Source organism: Tachysurus vachellii, chromosome 10 (genome assembly GCF_030014155.1).
Source record: "Tachysurus vachellii isolate PV-2020 chromosome 10, HZAU_Pvac_v1, whole genome shotgun sequence".
NCBI classification, from domain to species: domain Eukaryota; kingdom Metazoa; phylum Chordata; class Actinopteri; order Siluriformes; family Bagridae; genus Tachysurus; species Tachysurus vachellii.
This window is the reverse complement of record NC_083469.1, coordinates 14,091,191-14,113,034: the sequence shown is the minus strand read 5'-3', so window position 1 is coordinate 14,113,034 and position 21,844 is coordinate 14,091,191. Positions and strand designations below refer to the sequence as shown.

Below are 21,844 nucleotides of genomic sequence, written 5' to 3'. Positions count from 1 at the left end.
AGTCTCGTGTAGGGACTCTGTCATGTTGGCAGAAGCTCTGACCTACATTCAGACATGCCACATTATATTAGGAGGCAGGAAGCATCATGGCCAAGAAGCTGGTGCCTGCGGGCAACAACACAGAGTCACAACGGCGCGGCAGTTGCTTTGGCATGTCTGCAGTGCTACAGAGCTGCCGGAGTCCTAATATCTTGATTTTAAGTGGTGCAGTAGAAGTCAGTTGTTTTAAAGTTAGCAGGAATCTCCTAGATATAATGTTGATGCTGAGATCACTGAGAAAGTCACTTCACTTGCAGGCTTCATAAGAACTTCATACTGTAACATTTATCTATGGAACAAAGAAACAACAGTGTTGTTACAGAGTTTATTTCTAGAAATAGATTCACGATGTTACTCTCTAACAGTTAATAACACAGCAGAAAGGACTGTGCAAGCAGGATTACTATACTTAGTATAGGATGTTATAATAACTTGAGTATGTTATTGTATTATGATTCTACACCAGTGTGTGTGCTTTTTACATTCTCTCCATGTCCCCATGGGTTTCCTTCGGGGGGACCTGGTTTCCTCCAATCTCTTTTGTTTCCTCAGGCCACTAGGTTGGTTGGTGCGTGTGTGTGTGTGTGTATGTGTATGTGTGTGTATGTGTGTATGTTTATAGGGCTGGCTAAGAATGTCATATGTTCCCAGCAGCTGGACCCCTGTTTTAGGCCGGGTTTCTGTCTCACAGTATTAAATTCTGAAATTAGACTTTTAATATCATCAGTCTGTAACTTATTCCTTAGAGACAGAAACAAAAAGCAGTCATGAAGCCAGTCACGAGGCAGTAAACATATTTGTAATCCTGATCTTATAAGCAGCTGTACTTGAATCCTGAATATTTATTTATTTATTTATTTATTTAGAAAACAGGGTTTCTTGAGGTTTTTTGTCCACTGGCTAGATACTTTTAAGGCAATTCAGCAACATGCTTATCTCTGAGAAAGAAAAGGTTCACAAGCTTGGGGTAGAATTGACTTAAAAAAAGAAACTACAAAAACACTGTCCTGATCTGAGCCTTATCATGTCCATCCAGTTAGCATGGTGCCTTCTGTTTATTCACACGCATGCACGCATGCATGCACACACGTAAACACACACACACACACTGAAATAAATGGTTACAGCAGATCTTATCCAACAGTGAGATATGGATTGTAGTGAATTGTTCTGTAAAGTCATGCTTCTAAATCTTTGCAACTAAATTTCTATGCTATTAAATCTCCATGTTTAGTTATTATTCACTCTCATAATAGACACATAACTCTGTGTTTTTACTCTAATAGCTTTTGATAATCACAGTACTGAAGTTATGCATGTGCTGTTAATGAAGCATAGGATATTGAATGATCATGATTAGGCTGACTATAGGAAATTACAGGAACAGGGCTAGACTGGGTTTGAATATATGGCTCCATAGTGCTATGGGTATAAATTTTAAGGGAATGGTTTTCATATCTAGGATAAAGCCACAAAATAATAATTATGATCATCTCCATTTAGTTTTATTTGCTGTGGTCCCTAAAGTGTGATCAGTGGCATTAGGCATTGTGGCAGTTCACAGTGCAACGTGGCACGGAGTTGTTTACGCTGTGATATTGCATGTAAATTATTCACATCTCATGTGAAACTGACTCAAGTGCAGAATGTGGAAGTATGACCTAAGTCTTCCTGTATTATATTTGGTGCTTGTATAGTTTTCAAAACATTCTACAGTGCTTACAGTATTTTACGGTAGGTCATTTTTTAATGTACACGCCGAAAAGTTTGGTTTACTTTTTGGTTTACTTTGAACACAAGACTTTTAGTAATCATTACAGGTGTCTTTAGAGCTTACACATTTTGTGTTTAGTTTATTTCTGTTTTCAAGCTCTTTTTTTATGATGACACTTGTTTTTCTTATTATGTTTTTTCTCACTATAGTGTATATTTTGTCTCTAGTATTGTTATTGCTCAGATTTTTCAGCAGTTGTCAAAAGCATGCATTACATTTTTTTTCTCAATATGTCAAGACGAAAGAATATTAGCTTTGGTTTAAAATCCTGTGAGGTGATTTAGCAGTTGTGGTAATAAAATGGGTAAAATCTTCTATGTGTGTGACATAGGACATCTGTGAGGACATATCAGATCATGTGGAGCAGATCCATGCGTTGCTGGAGACTGAGTTCTCCCTGAAGTTGCTGTCGTATTCTGTGAACATCATTGTGGACATTCGCACTGTGCAGCTTCTTTGGCACCAGCTCCGTGTGTCTGTGCTGGTTCTGAAGGAGAGGCTTCTCCAGGGCCTGCAGGACTCCAACGGCAACTACACACGACAGACTGACATACTGCAGGCTTTCAGCCAAGACCACGACCAGGTCTCTCTCTCACACACCCACACCCACACACACATACACACAAACACACACACTCAAAGTTTGTATCATATGTACACACACACCCACACACACACAGGTTCAAATAGCCACAGATGCTAGATAAGACAAAATAGGAAAAATATATACTGTACTAGATAATGCAGACATAGACAATTTATTATCCCACATTTAAGGTATCAAATATCTCATTTTTATCTTAATTTAAGTGCAAAAAATGCTATTCATGTACAAATTATATATGGTACTTATTTTGGAATAAATAAGGATATAAATATTCTTGTTTTCAAACCTATTACATCCTTACAAATTACATTACATTATATGTATAAATGACTTTAAATTACACGATATACAGTAAATAAAACTGTAAATAAACATGAAAGTTCTTTTAGCTTTTAATAATGCTTTGGATGCTTAAAAGTATGAGAATCAACATACATGTTGTGCTTAGGACTGAACCCTAAACTCTTAGCTACAGCACCACAGTTCCAAAAAATGATGGCACAGGAATTTTATATACAATAAAAAATTGTATATAAAAAAGTGTTTATATAAAATATAAATATATCATTAGCAGACATTTCTGTATGAATTTTCTTTTAACTTTTTAGATAATTTATAGAACACAATGGGCCATGTTATTTTGCTGTACCACAACATCGTGTAGATTATTTTCCCATAAAAACACATCCTGAAGTGGATTATTTACATTCAAATAAAACTCCTCAACAATTACAATTATTATTTATTGTAATATAGCATGTCATACCATTTATGACAAATAAATCTATGCATGTACCTATACATATAACACTGTGCTTTGCTTTTTTTCATCATCTTGCCTCCAGGCTCGATTGGACTCTCTGACAGAGGTGGACGACTCGGGTCAGCTGATTATTAAGTGTAGTCAGGACTACTTCTCCCTTGATTGTGGCATCACTGCCTATGAGCTGTGCGACTACAGCCCCAGTGAAGACCCAGAAAGTCGAGGCCTGGGACAAGACCCACGCTCCCTCTATCCTGAGCTGGAGCGAGACTTCCCTGAATTGCTTCAGAGTGTAGATCTTCTCACTATTGCTGCCTCCAGACAGAGCCAAGAATTTTCCTCTCCTAGAGAGGAGGAATCAAACGAAACCATACAGGGTTCTGTGGGTGAACTAACAAGATTGAAACAGGGGCCTGGAGAGCAAACAACTAAATCCAACCAGGGGCCTGTGGAGGAACCATCCAAACCCACCCAGGGGCCTGTGGAGGAGGCAGCTAGTTCTACCCCTGAGACCCAGAGCAAGCCTATGGACCAGGCACTATCCATGCACACAGCTATGCTTGAAGAGACTGACATTGGCCTCTCCAAGCGTCCACTCCAAGGCTCTCACAGTAATGACACATCACCTACTCAGCCTTCCATGCCCAAGAAGCCCATGTATGTAGAAGAATCGTCCCTCCTGTACCAAGCTGACATTAGTAGAAGCACGCCATCTCTTCTGGATTTGCCTGATCGTTCTAGATTCTGGCTGGACCTGGAGGCAGTGTACCCTAACAGTGTAAGTCAGTCAGATGAGAATCTCCACATCATGAATGTGAAGAACAGGCAAATGAGACACCAAACAGCTTTCCAGAAGGGCAAAGTCCAAATGCTTCTCCAGAGAAGCTTATCTGTAGCTGAGCAGGAAACCGACACTGAACACAGTAACCTGTACTCATGCTCTAAGATCAAGCACTCCAAAACCAAAGAGGTAAACAGTGACTCTTCCACTCCTCCACCATCTTCAGGGGAGGAAACCTCAAATCACAATCCTTGTGAAAGCTCTTCTAGTCTGGATGATCATCTTCCTAACACAGATTCTCTGTGGATCATGCCCAAACAGAGCTCTCCTACCACTGAGAAGAACAGAAGTCCTAAAGATGATTGCTGGTACGGCTCTGAGGAATTCCTTGCTCTTCCTGCCCAACTAAAGAAGACTGAGATGCTGGCCTTGAAGTTGGAGAGTTTGGCTCAGGCCTTACCCCCAAGAACCCTGCAACAGTCAGTTCAGGATGTGGACAATTGGGAGCTGACCGAGGCTAACCCAGAATGGGAGACCAATACCCATTTATTTTCACCCCAGCCCAACAGGAAGCAATTCTCATCAGGGAGGTTTTCATCCTCTTCTAGTGATGTGGCTCCCTCTGTAGGTGAAAGTATCGAGTCTGGACCTCTCAGTGACTTGATGTCAGAAGATGAGGGTGGGTGGTGTGCACCCAAGTCTCAAAGAGCTGAGAGGATTACTGTGCAACCTGAGGCCTCCAGAATGGTACTCCAGTGTACACCTCTCATCAAGCAGCTACTGGAAGACATCCAGCACCAGGAGAACTACCGGGACATTTGGGGAAAGTTAGAGGTGAGATTATTTTATTCAGTTAGGAATTGGGCACATTTTAGTGCAGTTACTGCTTACAAAGACATTCCATGAACCCCTAAATAGTTAGAAACTGAAACTTTTTTGGTATAACATGCTTTATTTTTGGTATATTGTGTTAGGAAAAGCTCAGTGCATTCATATATTTAGATATGAATACACATTATAAATACACATCCTGAAGTATTTTACATAAAACGGCTAATAATGTGGTTGCTACTCATAAATTACAGCCATCAAAATGGTAAATGAGAATATTTAGGACAGCTGAAGAGAACTTTGAGTCCATAATATTGGCAATCAGCAATTTACACTCATATTTGCTACAATCTTCTCAGTAGCCCAAATCCATAACTCCTAGGCCAAATCAGTCCAAAAGAAAGAATTGGACTTGTTATGGCACCTTATATAGAGCTTACTACAGAACCAAATGTTTACTTTTTGGATACCCACTTATAAACAAACCCCTAACCATACTCCTGCCCAGGAACGAGGAGCGCAAATATCCTGGATTTTAGATCTGCAGTGAGGAATACTTAAATAAAGGTGGTACACTGCTGCCACCTGGTGGTTTACACAAATACAGGCATTATACTGTTTCCATTAGAATCTTATTTTGCCATTTAATCAAAGATGTGAAAGTGAAAAATATACATTATGTGCATGAGAAAATATAACAATAAACTTAACCATAAATGTTAACCATAAATCTCTTTTTCTATGTGTTTATATACAGTATATATACGTATCTATGTATATATATTATACTATACTATAGTTTAGTATAGACATTTTTCCTGTTACTAAAACATGCAACACATCTGTTTTGAAACATTCCATAATGTTCTCCCATGTAATTTGCAAATCTCTGCTTGCAGAACTGTAACACTCCCCTGATTAGACACCTCCAGCTGATATGATGAATGAGAATCAGTAGTAGAGATGAGAAGACATGAGATGAAAAAAAAGATGATAAAATGAATTTCTCTGGCAAGTTCAGTTTACTATGTCTGTGTTGTGAGAAGGAACAGAAGAAAGAGTGAATGGGTGAGTGTGTGTTTGTATCTGTGAGGATGACTGGGCCAGGCTGAGGCAGGCAGCCGCATCCACCTGAGATGATGCGTGTCACGGGGGGAAGTGATTGATTACATTAGCATGCAGCCCCTGGAGATGACTTCATCCTCTCTGCAACAGACAGATGGCAGCTGAAGCCTTTGCTGGGGGGAGTCTCAGGGGCTTAGTCAAGTGTAACGCTTCTGACCAACCTCTTCTCCATCTCCCTGTCTCTCTCTCTCTCTCTTTCTCTCTCTCTCTCTCTCTCTCTCTCTCTCTCTGTCTCTGTCCCACTCTCTCCATCTACCCGGATATATTTTTTCCCTTTTTTGGTGCACTTTCTTTCTTTCTAAGGCTGTAAATTGGATATTCTTTTTTCTTCATCTTCTTGTAATAGACTCTTTGTGAACACAGTGACCACAGGCTACATATTCATCTGCTTTGAGACTTTCAGTGTAGAGGAGGAGGACAAGAAGTCTTAGACATATACAAAGTACAAGCAAAGCCTTTTGATCTCCACTGATGCTTGTATTATATTGTGTTTGTTAGCTGTGTATCTACACCAGCAGTCTGTGGGCCATGGTCCTCCCAGTGACATGATAAAAAACATGGATTTATTTTATTATTACATAAATTTACTCAATATCCTGGGCAATATTCCCATTTAACCTTGAGGTTTTATAATAAAGACTTTTGACATTTCAAATATTATTTGATATTCATTTGTTTGTCTTAGTATCTGATTTATCCTTGTCTGGGTTGTGGTTGTAATGAGACTCTAGTCCATTGCAGGGAACCCTGGGAGAACATGCAAAACTCCACATCGACAGATTAAATGTCTGTCCGTCTACTTACCTATACTACATGTCCAAATGTTTGGTGACATTTGACCATCACACCCACATGTGAGCCCAAGCTTCCCATTTGCTAGCATGGCAGTGTCCCAGAGCACAAAGAAAGGTGCGCAATGGCTGGAGTGGACTTCAACACCACTGTCCAGGTCTGCTCCCCATGCTGTCATGGCTGAATGAGCAAATCCTCATAGCCACGCTCCTAAATCTAGTGGAAAGCTTTCACAGAAGAGTGGAGATTATTATAACAGCAAATGGGGATATCAGGAATTGGATGTTCAACCTGTATATGTAAGTGTCACAGTCCACAAACATTTGGACATATAGACTGTCTATCTATCTATCCATCAATAGACTGTTCCAAAGGCTACTTAGAACCTCTTTAAAAAGGTAAACAAATACTTCTGTTCTTGGGCAGCGCATTTAAAGGTTGTCCCATAAGATGCCTTCTTTCATGCTAGAAGTAAACTGTAGGATTGTCTCTACAAACATCCGATTGTATAAGGATATTTTTACATCTTGCTTCTTGTCTTCCACACTTGCACTTGTTTTCATTTTTACCAGCTTTTTTTGAAAATAATCCTGATCAATTCCTCAGGTAGGGATAGAGGTACCACATTTATCCAAACTGCTGCTCGCGCAGTGCCATAGTGCAGCTGAAAGTGCTTTGAGGAGAACACTAACTGTCATATTCAGTAAACATGAACTCAGCGATGCCTACAGTTGGAGTCATGCTGATCGCTTGATTATACTCTATTTGCCAGGGATGTGGACTCATTGGTATTCAAATGCAGTGATAGGGAGAAACTTTAGGCAGCTCTGCCACTCAAATATTTACAGGGTACATCTATATCTGAAGAGTTGTCTTATTTATATTGCTTACATATTGTATCTATACGTTATGTAGTTTTGCGAGAGAGCTGTTAAAGCAGACAAGCTGCCTTGTCTGTGTTCAGACCTGAGGATGGCACTTACACTCAGAACACCATCTCTTCATCTTTCTCTCATTCTTGCTCAGTCTATGTCTCTCCCCTGTTCTCTCTCCAGCACTTAGCTTTGAAAACAGAGGCAGTCTTGCCCACTTCAAAGCTGCACTCTTTCAGTAGTCGAAGCTAAATATTCGATAAATTATTGCTTTCTTGGCATGTGAAGAGTTCATTTGTATCAATATCTTTGATTTTCACCAATGTTAGGTAATGAGCTGCTATAGCAAAAAATGGAGCCGTATCCTTGTATAAAGCCTGGGGGTCTGGCTATATAGTTCATTAAAGATATTACAAAGTGCCATTTGATCTGTTCAGGTTTTTGGCATTAGAATGTGGCTCCAGAGGACTGTGATGTATAAGTGTACGCATTTCGCTGTAATTAGAGGACTGTGTGCCCCTCTCACTGTCTTCTCCCTCTGGTCATCCTCAGGCTTGATCTGAGAGTAAATGGATACAAGGAATGATAATGATTCTTTATGGCAGCTGCAGTTTTACAGATGACCAAAAGGTGGCAGTGGTCACACATCAGAACAGCACGAGCAGTTTTCATTCAGCAGCCCGAGCACATCAAGGACAAGTGCTGAATGACATTGTGCTAAGCACTGTCCACGTTAGATTAAAGCAAACTGCTGCTTCCCAACTTTGTGTTTCTCAGACGTTATCAGCGATATCCAACCTCAACATTTAAATGGGGGTTGCATTAGTGGCTACTGATCAAACGTCTGGGCAGTTTCACTGGGTCTCATGGCTGGATTTCACTTTATATACTTAAGAGAATTTGGTTTTTAATATTTTTTTCTATCTCCTGTTTGCTCATGCATGCTGGAATGCATTTGCGGCAAAGTCATATACGCATAAATATTATATATCATTTAATGACTTTGTTGTCACAGAAGGTCCTGTTTTTTTGGTGTTGTTTTTTTCAGGAAAAAATTAGCAAAGAAATAAGGATCTAAATTCACATGTTTCCAAAAAGTCAGAATATAATTTATAATACAATATAACATATTGGCTGTTTTTAGGGATGGTTGATGTGATACAATATTGATAATGAAAGAAATTATATCAGAAACCATTTTACTAAGATATACTTGATATTTTAATTAATATATTAAGTATTTTTTTATTTTCAAATAATTAGAATTGATGAAAAACTGATCTAATGTACTTCAAATCTAAAATTGTAGAATGTTAAAATGATACAGGTTTTCATTATTTCTATATTAAATTTTCTTTTATTTATATTTGTTATTATTCTAATTATTATTATTATTATTATTATTATTATTATTATTATTATTATTATTATTATTATATTATTATTATTATGTGTGTGTTTGTAGGGCTTTGTCTCTAAGCTGGATGAGTTTATCTGTTGGCTGAGGGAAGCACTGGAGAGCACAGACAATTGGACTCCACCACGAGCCGATATCGAGAGCCTCAGACTTTACCTGGAAACACACCTTGTGAGTCACACAAACACACACACACACACACACACACACACACACACACATGCTTGAGCCATATAAACTGGCCATGCAACCATACTGGAATGTTTCCATCGTTCTTATTAATCAGTTTCTTTCTCACACACCAGACATGCGCTCGCTAGAAGCTTCACATTGGAACCATTATTTCATTGTGGGATTGTGAGATATGGAAACAGTAGCCTTCTCCCATACAGCACTGATCATTTATTTACTACACGATCAGGGATACAAGGCCAGACTGATATTGAACAGTTATTACGAACTATAAAAATTGCAAAGCCTTCAAATTTCAGAGCAAAATCCACATCACCATGTTCGCATCATTTTTTACTCTTGTAAGAGAAACATCACATTGAGTTTTATTAGGAAAGGCTACACTCCTTCATATTGATGTAGAGATGTGCAGAGATGTGTTTTTTACAGATTTAATGTCTGACTCATAGTCCAGCTGCCACATGGAATGTGAGAGAGAGAGAGAGATAGTGTGTGTGTGTCTGTGTGTGTAGCATGGCTCTTTCCGGTACCCATGGGAGAATTATAACACGGGGGTTGACTGCAGGGGGAGAGGGAGGGCTGTGTTTATAAGGCATTGAGAAATGGTGTGAAATGAAACGGCTATTGATTGAGCTTGATGGTGGATCCAGGTCCCTGAATCACATTAACGAGGGACGCAGCAGCCTGTGTTGGCAAATGAGTAGCAGGGAAAAGAGCTTGCAGTTACAGAGAACACACACACAAACACACACACACACACACACACACACTATTTAAGATGTTTAAACTAAAAAAAAAAATAAAAAGGTTATGTATTAAGCTATGGACACATTGCGAAGGCAAGGTGCTGAGTCCTGATTTAAGTTCATCATTTTGATTGTCCTGTATTCAATACTAGCCTGAATAGTAAATTGAGCTGCATGCACAAAAGTATTCCTGTCACAATGAAATTATGGTGGCCCACTTACGACAAGTAAAATAAAACGATGTAAATAAAATATATTCACACAGCAGGTAAAAGTGGCCAACATCCAGTTTCAAATATTCTGTTTAGCTGGGTATTATGAACAGCAAATTTCTAATTAAGTCCCAGACTTTTTTATTTCTTATTTTGTCTCACTGTCATTTGTGACACTCAAATCCGATTCAGATCTGATGTGAGTTCAGAATTTGTGTGACTTTCCCACCACTCCTTCTCAGTGACAATTGTACACAATAATTTGTCTCGTGGTGATCAGTGCTATCAAGTTCATGTGACCTGTACAGACTGTATGTAGAGCAGATTAAAAAGTGAATGCGAACAAAAAAAAAGAAAAAGGTATTGGATTAGAACTGTAAATTGAAATTGAACACTTTGTAAATTAGTTATTTATTAGTTATATTGAGTTATTATAATAATAATAATAATAATAATAATAATAATAATAACAATAATAATACAACATTTTTGTTTTATTATTAGTTTTTTATTATTATTATTATGTTTCAGATTCAAAATATAATAAGATTCTAGTAATGAGAAAGATTTCACTCTATGGCCTGTAGAGCTATGGCCTTCACAGGCATCAGAACCGTGAGCAGATTTAGGACGAACATACTAAACACCACCATCATCATCCTCACTCTAAGCACAGAACAGGAGGGAAGTCTTGTTTTGCCTCATTCACAGACGGCAATACCACCTGTCTTTTCCCATACTGAGAGAGACCGCGAGTATCAGCTAATATACATTTCCATACAATATTATTTTCTTTAAAATGTTTTTTTTGTAACTGATGCACTTCACATTTGTATTCAAACAACATTCATTTACACTGAATAATAAACTATAAGATACTTTAATATTTGAATACATGTAAGGTATAAATATAATAAATAATAAATAAAATATATAATATATTCCAAATGAAATATCATTCTGTTGACTGAGGATCTGATATATAAAAATAAAGTATATCTGATTCACAGTATTTTGCTTGTATTGGCCAAATACAGATACTGGGAATCTGATCGCTGGCATCTCTAGTGTTTTTAAATTTCTCACAGCCCAGTTTTGTGGACATTCACAATTTATGCAACAGTTAGTTCTGGTCCACTTATTTAATTGGAGAAGCGATGTTCCATCAGTGCTTATATTTAGACTGAGCTTATATTTAGACCGGGACGTTTCACTGTATATATGTATGACTGTGCTCGACTATACGTAAAATACCAACACTAGCGATATATTACAGTAGAGTTAGATGTTTTGGTGAACGATAAATTTTTTATGAACTTCTTCTCTAAAATATGAATGTTTGTCAAATAAAAATGAAAAGGAAGAAGGGAAGCCAATTTCACCAGATTTACTTATTTTATTCATAACACATACAGTATGAACAAACTTACTTAAAAGCCAATTCACACCAAAAGCTTTTATGAAGAGATTTTGAGCTTCTGTTGTGCCCGAGACTTAAATCCATACCAGCTGTGCAACACAGCCTGAAAACACTTCCATCCTGTTCATCATGCTGTGTGTTTACACACATGGAAATGAAACAGAAGCTCCACAGGATTCCATTCAAATTCATAAAGAAAAATTATATTACTCTAATAACATAAATCGTTTATTTACATACTTGTCAGGAGTATCAATGCTGTTAGGATACACATAACATTGTTGTTCAAATTTGCACTTTATATTTTTGCTTCTTTAGTTCATAGCTCAGGACTTTGATGCTTTACGCTTAAACCCACTTAAAAAAAATCTTAGAAGTAATTAGAAAATCCAACTCTAGAGGGTACATACATTTTTATGGAAAACAAAAGGGTGAAATAGTTTTGTAGCTGTTGTGAAGCAGATTATTTACAAGGCCCCTGAGCATGGAATTGAATTGAGTCAGGAAGTGATTGCGACTTTCAGAGAATCCCATCTTTCAAACTGTTAAAAATGAGTTGTTTGTATTGCAATCAGACATAATTAGCACATCTTATACGTAAAGCCATATATACCAAAAATGTGAAAACAAACCATTATCTATAGCTCATATATCTTTTTTAAATTGTAGATTTTACTGTTGGCATTTAAAGTAAAAACTTATACTTGTATCCAAACTGCCGGGTTTATTACACTATCACTAAAATATTAACGTCAAATCTAGTGACGAAGAAAGAAAATCTCTTTTCTGAAAGTCCTGTCAGTCAGCTGGTTATTGCTACCACTGAAAAGCGATATAAAATCTGTAAGTGAAATCTAATCATATGTCATTACGGAAATGTTATTGCACTGCACTGCGCACCCTCGGATCTTTAAAGGGAATGAGAGGAGCTGATTTGAGAGGAGAGATTTGTTTGGATATTACAGCAGCGCGACTTCACTGACAGCACCACACCTCAATAATAATGTATTCATTCAAACCCAATCCTTTTTTTTCCACATTGCCCTGTGCCATGTTTCTGACTATGCCTATGGCCATGAAAACACCAACACAAATAAAACGGTGAGCTCCGTTGGCTCCAGCATAGAATAGACACACTCAAATTCCATCAAACCAACACACCACACAACAGCACACCACAACACACCACAACACACACCTCATTGGTCCCTAGACACTGTCTGAGCTAATGGTATTCTCTCGCCTCTATCTATCACCTCCTTCACACACACAGACACACTCACACACCCTCTCCTGCTCTCTCTCTCTCTCCCTCTCTCTCTCTCTCTCTGTATATATATATATGTGTGTGTGTGTGTGTGTGTGTGATTTGGGGATTAGGCAGGGGGGAAGCTTGTGGTCCAGTGGTTGCTTCAGGCACATCTATTGGTGTCACGTCAGCGATAACCTGGTTGCCCTGCTGTCAGGTCTCTGAGCAGTAGAGTCAGAGTGTACGAACAGTGCTGCCTACCTGCTCCTGCACACAACTCCAACACAACAAAACACTTACCAACAACAACATGGCACAACGAAACAAGCCTCACGTGCCAAACTCCTGACAAACGAGCAGCTTGATTGCATATATACACATCAGACACACACTACAGGACATGCGAGAAGGTCTTAGTTTCGCATGGGAAATTTATGCAGATTATATTTCCTCTATGACTTAGAGTGGTCAAGGTAAAGGGTGTTGAAAAGGAAGCAAGGGCACTTTGCTTTTGTCGAGAGCGATCATGCACTCCAAGAAATTGTCCTCTCTTGTGAAGCTTTACAGCAGCGGGAGTCTACAACAAGATGCACTGTGTATTAAATACAACCTGATAAGAGGCTCATAAAAAAGATGATGTGCATGGGATTATTGGTGACAGTCAAACTAGAATTAAAAGTGTATCTCTTCTTATAAAGAATCTTATTTGTGATATTTATTCCCATTCTTTTATGATGGTTTAATATTTGATTTCATTTTTCTTATTTTCATCCAATTAATATTCTATAATATATGATAGCATGAAAAGTCCTTCCTACACTGACTGAACGTTCGTATTAGCATTCACATTCTGTTGTGCTGGTTTTCCAAAGGTATTCAGTCAGTGACAGATATCTGGTTTTGGTGGCTTTTGTTTATTTGTTTACTCATTTTTAAGGTGTTTAGGTCTGTAAAGGATATCAATTCAGTCTGTATTCAGAGCCATAAATAAGCGTTCTTCACACTTGCTCTTGTCTGTCATCAGTGATAGATGTGCATGTGTGCTGATCCATCACCAGCGTATCCCTCTCACTCCATCTCCGCATCAGAACCTGCTGCCTTCCTTAACCTTCTCATCTTCCAGCCTACACCCAGGCAGACTAAAGTATCGGACAGCTCATTTAGCATATGTGCAATTCATATTCATTTAGAGCACCTAGGAGAATGTTTAAAGCTTTTGGGATCAAGTCACATCATTTTTCTCTGCATCCAGCAGGTTATAACCAGTGCTATAATACATTTCTCAAGATGCATTAATTCAAAAAGAGTTGATTATACACTGAAAGCATTAGCAGTGATAAAATGTAACTTACAGGACTGTACTAATGGAATCAGTGTTGAGTGTTGGTCTCAGAGAAGACATATGTTTAGAGATGAGATCTTTTTCTGATTTTGGTTTAAAATAATTCACATTTTTAAGCTTAATATAACGTGTTCGTAGATATGGGATGAAAGTTAAATAAAAGATAAATGATGTATCATTTGTGTATTATTGAGCCTTGCCGTGTTACTAAATGACTTTACAAAACAATTTCAATCAAAAACCAAGACACAACAAAAGACATTGAGTCTTTCAGAAATCATACCCTTGTTCATATCCACTCAATAAAGCCCCAGATATTCACAAACCGGGCAAAGATAGGTACAAGAACCCTAACATTAACTGCCCTCTGCATGCATGAACTCACACATGACCAAGATTGGCTAATGTTGCTGTGATTGACAGGAGAAAGAAAATAGGTCATCCCTCCCACAGATGGCTGTAGTATCCTGAGTATATAGAGACAATGCTCTTGGGAGCCCCCTTTTTTATTTGAGATTTTTATTTGAAGCAGTTACTGCTGAGTAAACAGGATAAAGAGAAGGTCTCTGTTTGGTCTTCTGTCATTTCATTCAAATGACCAATTTTAATGAAAAGTAAGAGATTGTGAGAGTAACCACAGCATCCACTCCATCCACAGCTACAGAGGAAGCGTGCCATCCTAAAATGACGGCAAGGATGCTTCCAGTATAAAAAATTCCAGTATAATGCTAGTTAACACATACATAGGTATAGAGACTTAATGTTCTGTATACGTAAGCCTAAATAGACAGACATACATGCAGACAGAGTGATTCCTAGGCAGGTAGAAATTATTCATTATACCTGCCAGTACATATTCTGATGTATTGGAGTGAAGGCTGGTAGAGCGGCATGCAGAACACTAGTGAACATGGATATTGTCAGAGAGACAGGCACAGACAAAGAGACATCTTCTCTAGACATAGGCAGAGGGAAAGATAGAACGATGCTCAGATAGCCAGTGGCAGCTCCAGGCTCTCTCGGCAGGACCAGTCAGATCAGACCAGCCGGTAATGGTGTGAAACAGGGCTGGGGGAGATGTGAGGAGATGAGAATGGAAGGGGAAGATGGCCCTAGGCGCCTCACTGCAGGCCGCCTCATGGGATCTCTCTCCCTGCACACCCTCTACCCCCACCTCACATCTTCAACCACAGAGCAACCCCCCCACCTCTCCTCTAGGAGCCGGGATAATGCTCTCTACACTTTGATTACACTTAGCAAGTGGAGAGCCCTCTGTTGGGTATTATCAAAACCAATCAACATGAAAGTTTGCGCTGCGGCAGTGGCACCCACTGAGAGGGAGCAAGGAGGTGTGTGTGTGTGTGTGTGTGTGTGTGTGTGTGAGGATTTGGGAAAGCAGGGGAAAAGGGAGTGTAGTAGTTGAAATAGAGACATCAGAATAAATGGACAGGCGCTCGGGGGAAGCACACATGCCCGAGAGTTATGGGACGCACGTCTGATGGATCCTTTGAGCCAGGAAGGAAGGTACACTATTGTATCACTCTTTAGAAAGACAGAAAGGGAGAGAAGAGAGAGTAAAATAGTTTCTCCCTTGCTGAATGGAGTGGGCTTCTGAGGTCATTTTCTGGAGGGCACATCTGTGGGAGAAATGTCTTCAGTTTTATAATGTCATTTGAATATTAGTTTATGCCACGGATGATGTATTAGAGGGACGTCTGTCATTTGTTAATAATTCAGCAAGCCACAGATAGCAGGGTTGACTCAGACAAATACGCAGAGAAGGAGAATAGAGGCTCCAATGCACAGAGGCACGCCGCTTTATGAATAATGTGTGTTTGAGGTCTGGGAGTGTGTGAAGGATCTTTAGAGGTTGTGTGAAGCCAGTGTGTCAAGAGATTATGTGCATTTTCAGCAATTGCACAAAGGCCCCTAATGTGACTTATGAGCATTTGTTTCAAGAGTGCAGATGAATCGAGATGAAAGGAGACAGTGCTGCCGGTGGGGTGTGTGTTTATGTGTGTGTGTGTATGTGAGAGAGAGAGAGAGAGAGAGAGAGAGAGAGAAGGAAACAGAATCTCTGACAATGGTATGAGGGACTATTTGAGTTAAAGAGAGAACATCTCAGATTATATTTTGTGCCAGTTTGGGTATGTGCATGTGTGAATGAGAGACATAGGGAGTGTGAAGGCATGAGGAAATGTGTGAGATATAAACTGTGTGTGAGGATTTTTCTCTGCATGGAGATATCATGCTGTGTGTGTTTCTGTTTGTGTGTATGTGTGTGTGTGTGTGTGCAGAGCTTCAAGCTGAACGTGGACAGTCACTGCGCTCTGAAAGACAGTCTACTGGAGGAGGGGAAGCAACTGCTGGAACTCATCACCTGCCACAAATCAGGTAGTGCACCGGCAAGCTGCACATTTATTATTAATGTTTATATTAACATACTGACCTTCAGAATTTATAAATCCTCAAATAAGTGCTTCTCAGCCATCGCCACTACGGCACGCTTGCTTTTTCACATCCACTCTGAGTGCGTCTGGCTGAATTGAGTTGTGGGATAAAGCAGCGTGTGGAATGTGAACAGACGCAATAGTGCGCTGTATGAAGAGAGCTGGAATTAAGAACAGCGGGGACCAAAGTCAAAGGCCACCTACTAGACCCCCCCCCCCCCATCTGAGTCTTGCTTTCTCTTCATCAGTCTTTCTTTCTTTCTTTCTTTCTTTCTTTCTTTCTGTCTTTCTTTCTCTATGATTATCTTCCTGAAGCCTCTGGCAGAGTGCTGTGCAAATGTACAAATCCACTAAGCTGACCTCCCTGTCAGCTGGTTAAGCCAGACACTATTAAATATGCAGATGGCTGCCCGAAGCTGGACTGTTCTTACCGTGCCCATCAGACCATGCCCCTCATACCAAGCTCCCTCATACCAATCTCTTACACACACACACACACACACACACACACACACACACACACACACACACACACACACCTACCTATACATCTAATCTCCTTTGGCTTGGAGCATCCTCTCAGTGTATGTATTAGACATTGCCATTATACGTAAATCTCTTCCCAACACTCCACCCCGGCCCCTAATACCTGGTTTCCTAGCAACTCAGCAAATACAAGCTTTCGGCAGGTGTGAGAGGTGGCATGGTGCTACACTCAATAGACAAAAACTCCTCATGCACACAGAGCATTGCGGCACTCCTGCCCCTCATGTGTGTGTTTTTAATTACCTGGAGCAGGATTTGGAGTGAGCAGACTGTGGCAATGGCTGGAGTTGTGTCTCTAGAAATGACTCTGCGTGCATAGGAATTAATGCAGAATTCATGCTCTTCTAATAGCTAAGACTAAAATAGTTGATGAGACCGCTAGGTAAAACTACAAAAACACAGTTACGTTAATTGTAAAAAAAAAAAATTTGTGAAGTAAGAGATTAAGAAGATGGAGTGTGTGTGCTTGTATGTTAAACCAAAAGCCCAAGTTCAACTCTAAAGAAATATTCATAACACAGACAGACAAATCTGAAGCAAAAATTAAACTTAAACACAAGAAGCACACACAAAAATTCCCCCTGGATAAAAAACTAAAGAAACTAAGAAGCTACAATTAAGGCATAGTGTTACAGACATTCATCACAAACAAAGGAAACATCAAATATGTCCACAAAACATAAGGCGCATATGAGGACCAAATAGCAACTTAAACACAAAATAAAGAGGAGTGGGAGCCATGATGCAATAATTTACTACAATTCAATTAAAAACTACAATCAAATAAAAACTATTATACTAAGAAATATTGCTTTTAAACTGATTGAAGTAAAATAAAAAAACAGATTCATTTCCATTTTCAGAAACCTACACAATGGGCAGTGTGTTTTCATGCATTCATCCACAGAATGAACTGAATATATTTAGCAATAAAAAAGATTGATTGGCACTGATGCCCTCTACGAAGTGGCTAAAAAGAAAAAGCCTCACTATTTCCCTGCTTCTGATTAGTTCCTCCAAAGAGAGACATTAAAATTGACATTAAACTATCAAACTACCATTTTTTGACTACATCACACCACTCCTTATATGATGGAGATGCTGATGGTAGTGATTAGGCTAATGTTTGGAGTATTATTAGTGGTGATGTGGTTGCACTTGCTGTGGTGGAGATGAGGGAATGTGTGTAGGGGTGGTGCTTAAAAGGGAGGCATGATGAATGGAGGAATCACAGCACATTAAAGACTCGTTAAAGGCGACTAGTGGGAGACGTGTGTGTGGGGGACTTGCTGGCCTCTGCACTGCTGAGCAGGGATTCACCACACTGGCTAATACTTTATGTATTTTCATAGAAACAATGTGTGCTTATTTTCTTTTTCTTTGTGGTTTGGTTTTGTGTAAATGTATGTTTAAGTGCATTCAGTTGGAGAAAGCAGCAAAGGCAAACTAATAAAACATGTGGTACTCTGTGGATGAATGCATTCTGTTCTCTGGAAATGAGCTTGCGTGTGTATGAATGGGAATATAATGTGTGCGTGTTTGTGTGTGTATGTGTGTGTACATGCAGGCCTCCGGGACATGCTCCAGATGATTGCTCACCAGTGGCAGGAGCTTCAGAGGCAGATCCGCCGGCAGCACGGTTGGATGCTGCACACACTGGACACCATCAAAGCCCAGATCCTGACCACTAACTCAGATGGGGACCCTAAAAACACAGAGGACCTCGATCTCCATGCCAGCTTGGAGGTATAGTCTATTAACCCAGCTAGACTGCCCAATCTCAGACCCATTTCCTGCAATACATCACTGTTTGGCTCCTTTCTTTTCCCCCTCTTCCAATCCCACTCCACTACTCTTGGCTAGCCCGCGGCTATCCACTGCTCACTCAGCAAAATAAACAAACACAGGGCCAGGCCGGGCAGGGAAGGTCTGGCTATTAGCATAGGAAAAGGCTAAAGGATAGGGCCTAGCAGTTTAGCGTTTTACTCAGAGAAGAATACAGAGGCGTGCCTATGATTCGGAATTTCTGTTTATAAATACATCATATAAAAACATCTTCCAGGAATCATTTTTGAGGGCCTTTTGCCTCTCGCACATGCAAACACACAATTATGCCAGACCATGTGCGAAACTCAATTTATACCTTGCACTTAATGTGTAATTGCAGAGGTAGTCATTCTAGGTACCAATTTCTCTTTGTTTAATTGTCAATTGTGATTAGGTAATTGCACTCCAATTAGATGTTGCGCTTTACGACGAGGCCCTGGGTGCAGTGGCGGGGAGCGAGAGATCTCTGGGCTTGTGTGTGGAGGACACAACAGTGCTGCTCTTTCCCTCAGGAAGATGAGTTGCACTAGAGAGCAATATACACACACGTCATCTCTCTCTCCCCCATAATCTCGCTCGCCTCATACGCAGCTAGTATCTAACTCCCCTGTCTGCTTTTCCCTTCTCCCCTTTTCTTGTTTCTTTACACCATCCTCTCTTTTGTGGGAGGCATAACTAAGCGAGGTGCTTTTTAAATTGTTTTGTTGCAATTAGAAGTCACCACAATCAGTGTGATCAGTCAGCGTTGACAGCCATTAGCCACTTGGTTATAGCGAATTAACCGAGAGAGAGGAGCAAGTGATTCATTATCTCAGAGCTGTTAATGATGATCAGATGCATCGCCTAATTAGAGGCAGGCCAGAGGAGTGGGAGGAAGGTCACCCAAGGAGCCACAAACCCCACTGTATTGGAATAGGGCTGTGTTTAGGACAAGGCTGGGGTAAATGTGTGCAGGAGGGGTTTGATTTAGTTTAAGCCCATTGGTAATGTGTGTTGGCGTCCTGACACTCATCTCAGCACGTCTTCCATGCCAAAGCCATGGAAACCTGTTGTGTTTTAATTTAGAGCTCAATGTGGTGTGAAGGTTTGTCCTTTATCCCATCCCAAACTGCACCTAATTTTCATCCATTGGTAGAAAACTGACCTTTATAAAAAATCTCCTCTAAAGATATAAATTACGTGTCTGTGTCTACTAAAATATTCACATCAAGGTCTGTCTGCATGCATTGTCTTGAGTTAGTAGCATATTGCAGGTTTGTATGTGCACCCAGAGGTCACGTTTATTTTGATGAGAATCCTCAATAGGAAATGTCTTAATTGCGCATCTCAAACCTTTTTTATGGCCCATTGAGCCATGTTGATGGAGGTATAGGGAATTCTTAGTGCTCATTTGGGTCCACATTCTCTGACTAAACAATATTTGGATAGTGCTGTCAAGGCGGTCTTTTTGACAACGAACCTCCCCCCACCTCAGCATTAATTTCTAATGCTGCACTACAACAGGTGCTGCTTGAGGTTATTAATTTGCTTTGGTTAAAAAACGGCACACCGATGAGCAATGCTCGCTGTCATAGACGTAATATACGCGCTGCCCAGACATGAAGCCTTTCCCCAGAACACCATTAAGGTGTGTTCAAAGCAGGGCGCATCTCTCCTGACAGCAATTACACGTTGTTATTATTGCTCCAAACATATGCTCTGATCCACATTTTGGTGTTATAGAATTATTTTCTAAGAGACCTTAAAATCCCATCAAGGCCTGGATGCAAGTCAAATGGTAACTGCTGAAAGTGTACAGTAGATGGAGAGAGAAAGAAGGAAGTAAACAGGCAAGAAAGATCAGCTTATCTATTAATAGTGCTATACAACTGAATTAAAAGAATTCATTTCTGTTACTTTGGCATTATTGTTACACAAAGCCTTTGAATTCAACCCAGAAAGAGACAGCACAATAAAGTGGAGACAAGATCAATAAGAAACATCATGGTGCGTTAGCACTTATGTGAGTCTCAGTAATGCTATTCTTAGATTTAAAAAAAAAAAAAAACATGATTGCGATATAAACAGAGCTGCCCAAATCCCCTAGTCTCATCTTTATGTAGTCTCACTTATTGCCATGGTAATGCATCTCAGTAGCATGTAGAGAACCATCCCTTGCTTTAGGTAAATGTCAAGACATATCTGAGCACAGTGAGATGACCTACATGTGTCCAGGGATTTTGGTGAGGTTGGAATCCCTTAGATTATTAACATGGACTGAATATGGCATCCAGCTCTAGTTAATGCCTTGATGTGCTGTTTTTATGTGAAAGATTTTAATTAATCATCCAGACCTCTGGCACTATCGCTCTGAAGTTTGATGCTCATAAACACAACACACACTCCATACCTTTTGTGGTTATGTGCCCATACTTTTGTCAGGCTGAGAGGTGGAATAGAATCATAAATATACCACATTCAGAAACTACTTTCAACCATCCCCAGTTCCGATTAAACCACGTTTTTTTTTTTTTTTACACTGGCCAGACTAATCCTCTAACCAGCTTGTCAGAAATACCCCCGGGTCAACAACCTCGTCATAACATGCCAACATTTTCTGTGATATTTACATACATAATTTGTAGCCAGGCGTTTCCTGATGCAGCCCTGCCCTGTTGGTTTATCAGAGCGTTAGGGACCTCCACGGCTCATCTGAGACCTTGTGCTTTGCTTAAAGCGCTGTACGTATCAGTGTTGCAAGTTAGGTTCCTGCCAGGTGTCTGTGGCATATTCCGCTACCGTCATATGGATGTGTATATGTAAAAGGCAAGCAGGCCGCTTATCAGAGGCTGCTTGGAGACAGCTTGTCTGCCCCAGGGC

The 21,844-nt window shown here is 39.8% G+C and overlaps 1 protein-coding gene across 1 annotated transcript in view; it reads left to right on the top strand.

Annotated features, from left to right (window-relative positions):
• Positions 1-21,844, top strand: part of akap6 (A kinase (PRKA) anchor protein 6) — an 88,357-nt gene that overhangs the window by 14,265 nt on the left and 52,248 nt on the right. The window contains exons 3-7 of the mRNA XM_060879777.1: positions 2,145-2,396; positions 3,266-4,798; positions 9,050-9,172; positions 16,460-16,556; positions 18,726-18,904. Coding sequence (XP_060735760.1) covers positions 2,145-2,396; positions 3,266-4,798; positions 9,050-9,172; positions 16,460-16,556; positions 18,726-18,904 — 2,184 coding nt within the window. The remainder of the gene's footprint in view (positions 1-2,144; positions 2,397-3,265; positions 4,799-9,049; positions 9,173-16,459; positions 16,557-18,725; positions 18,905-21,844) is intronic.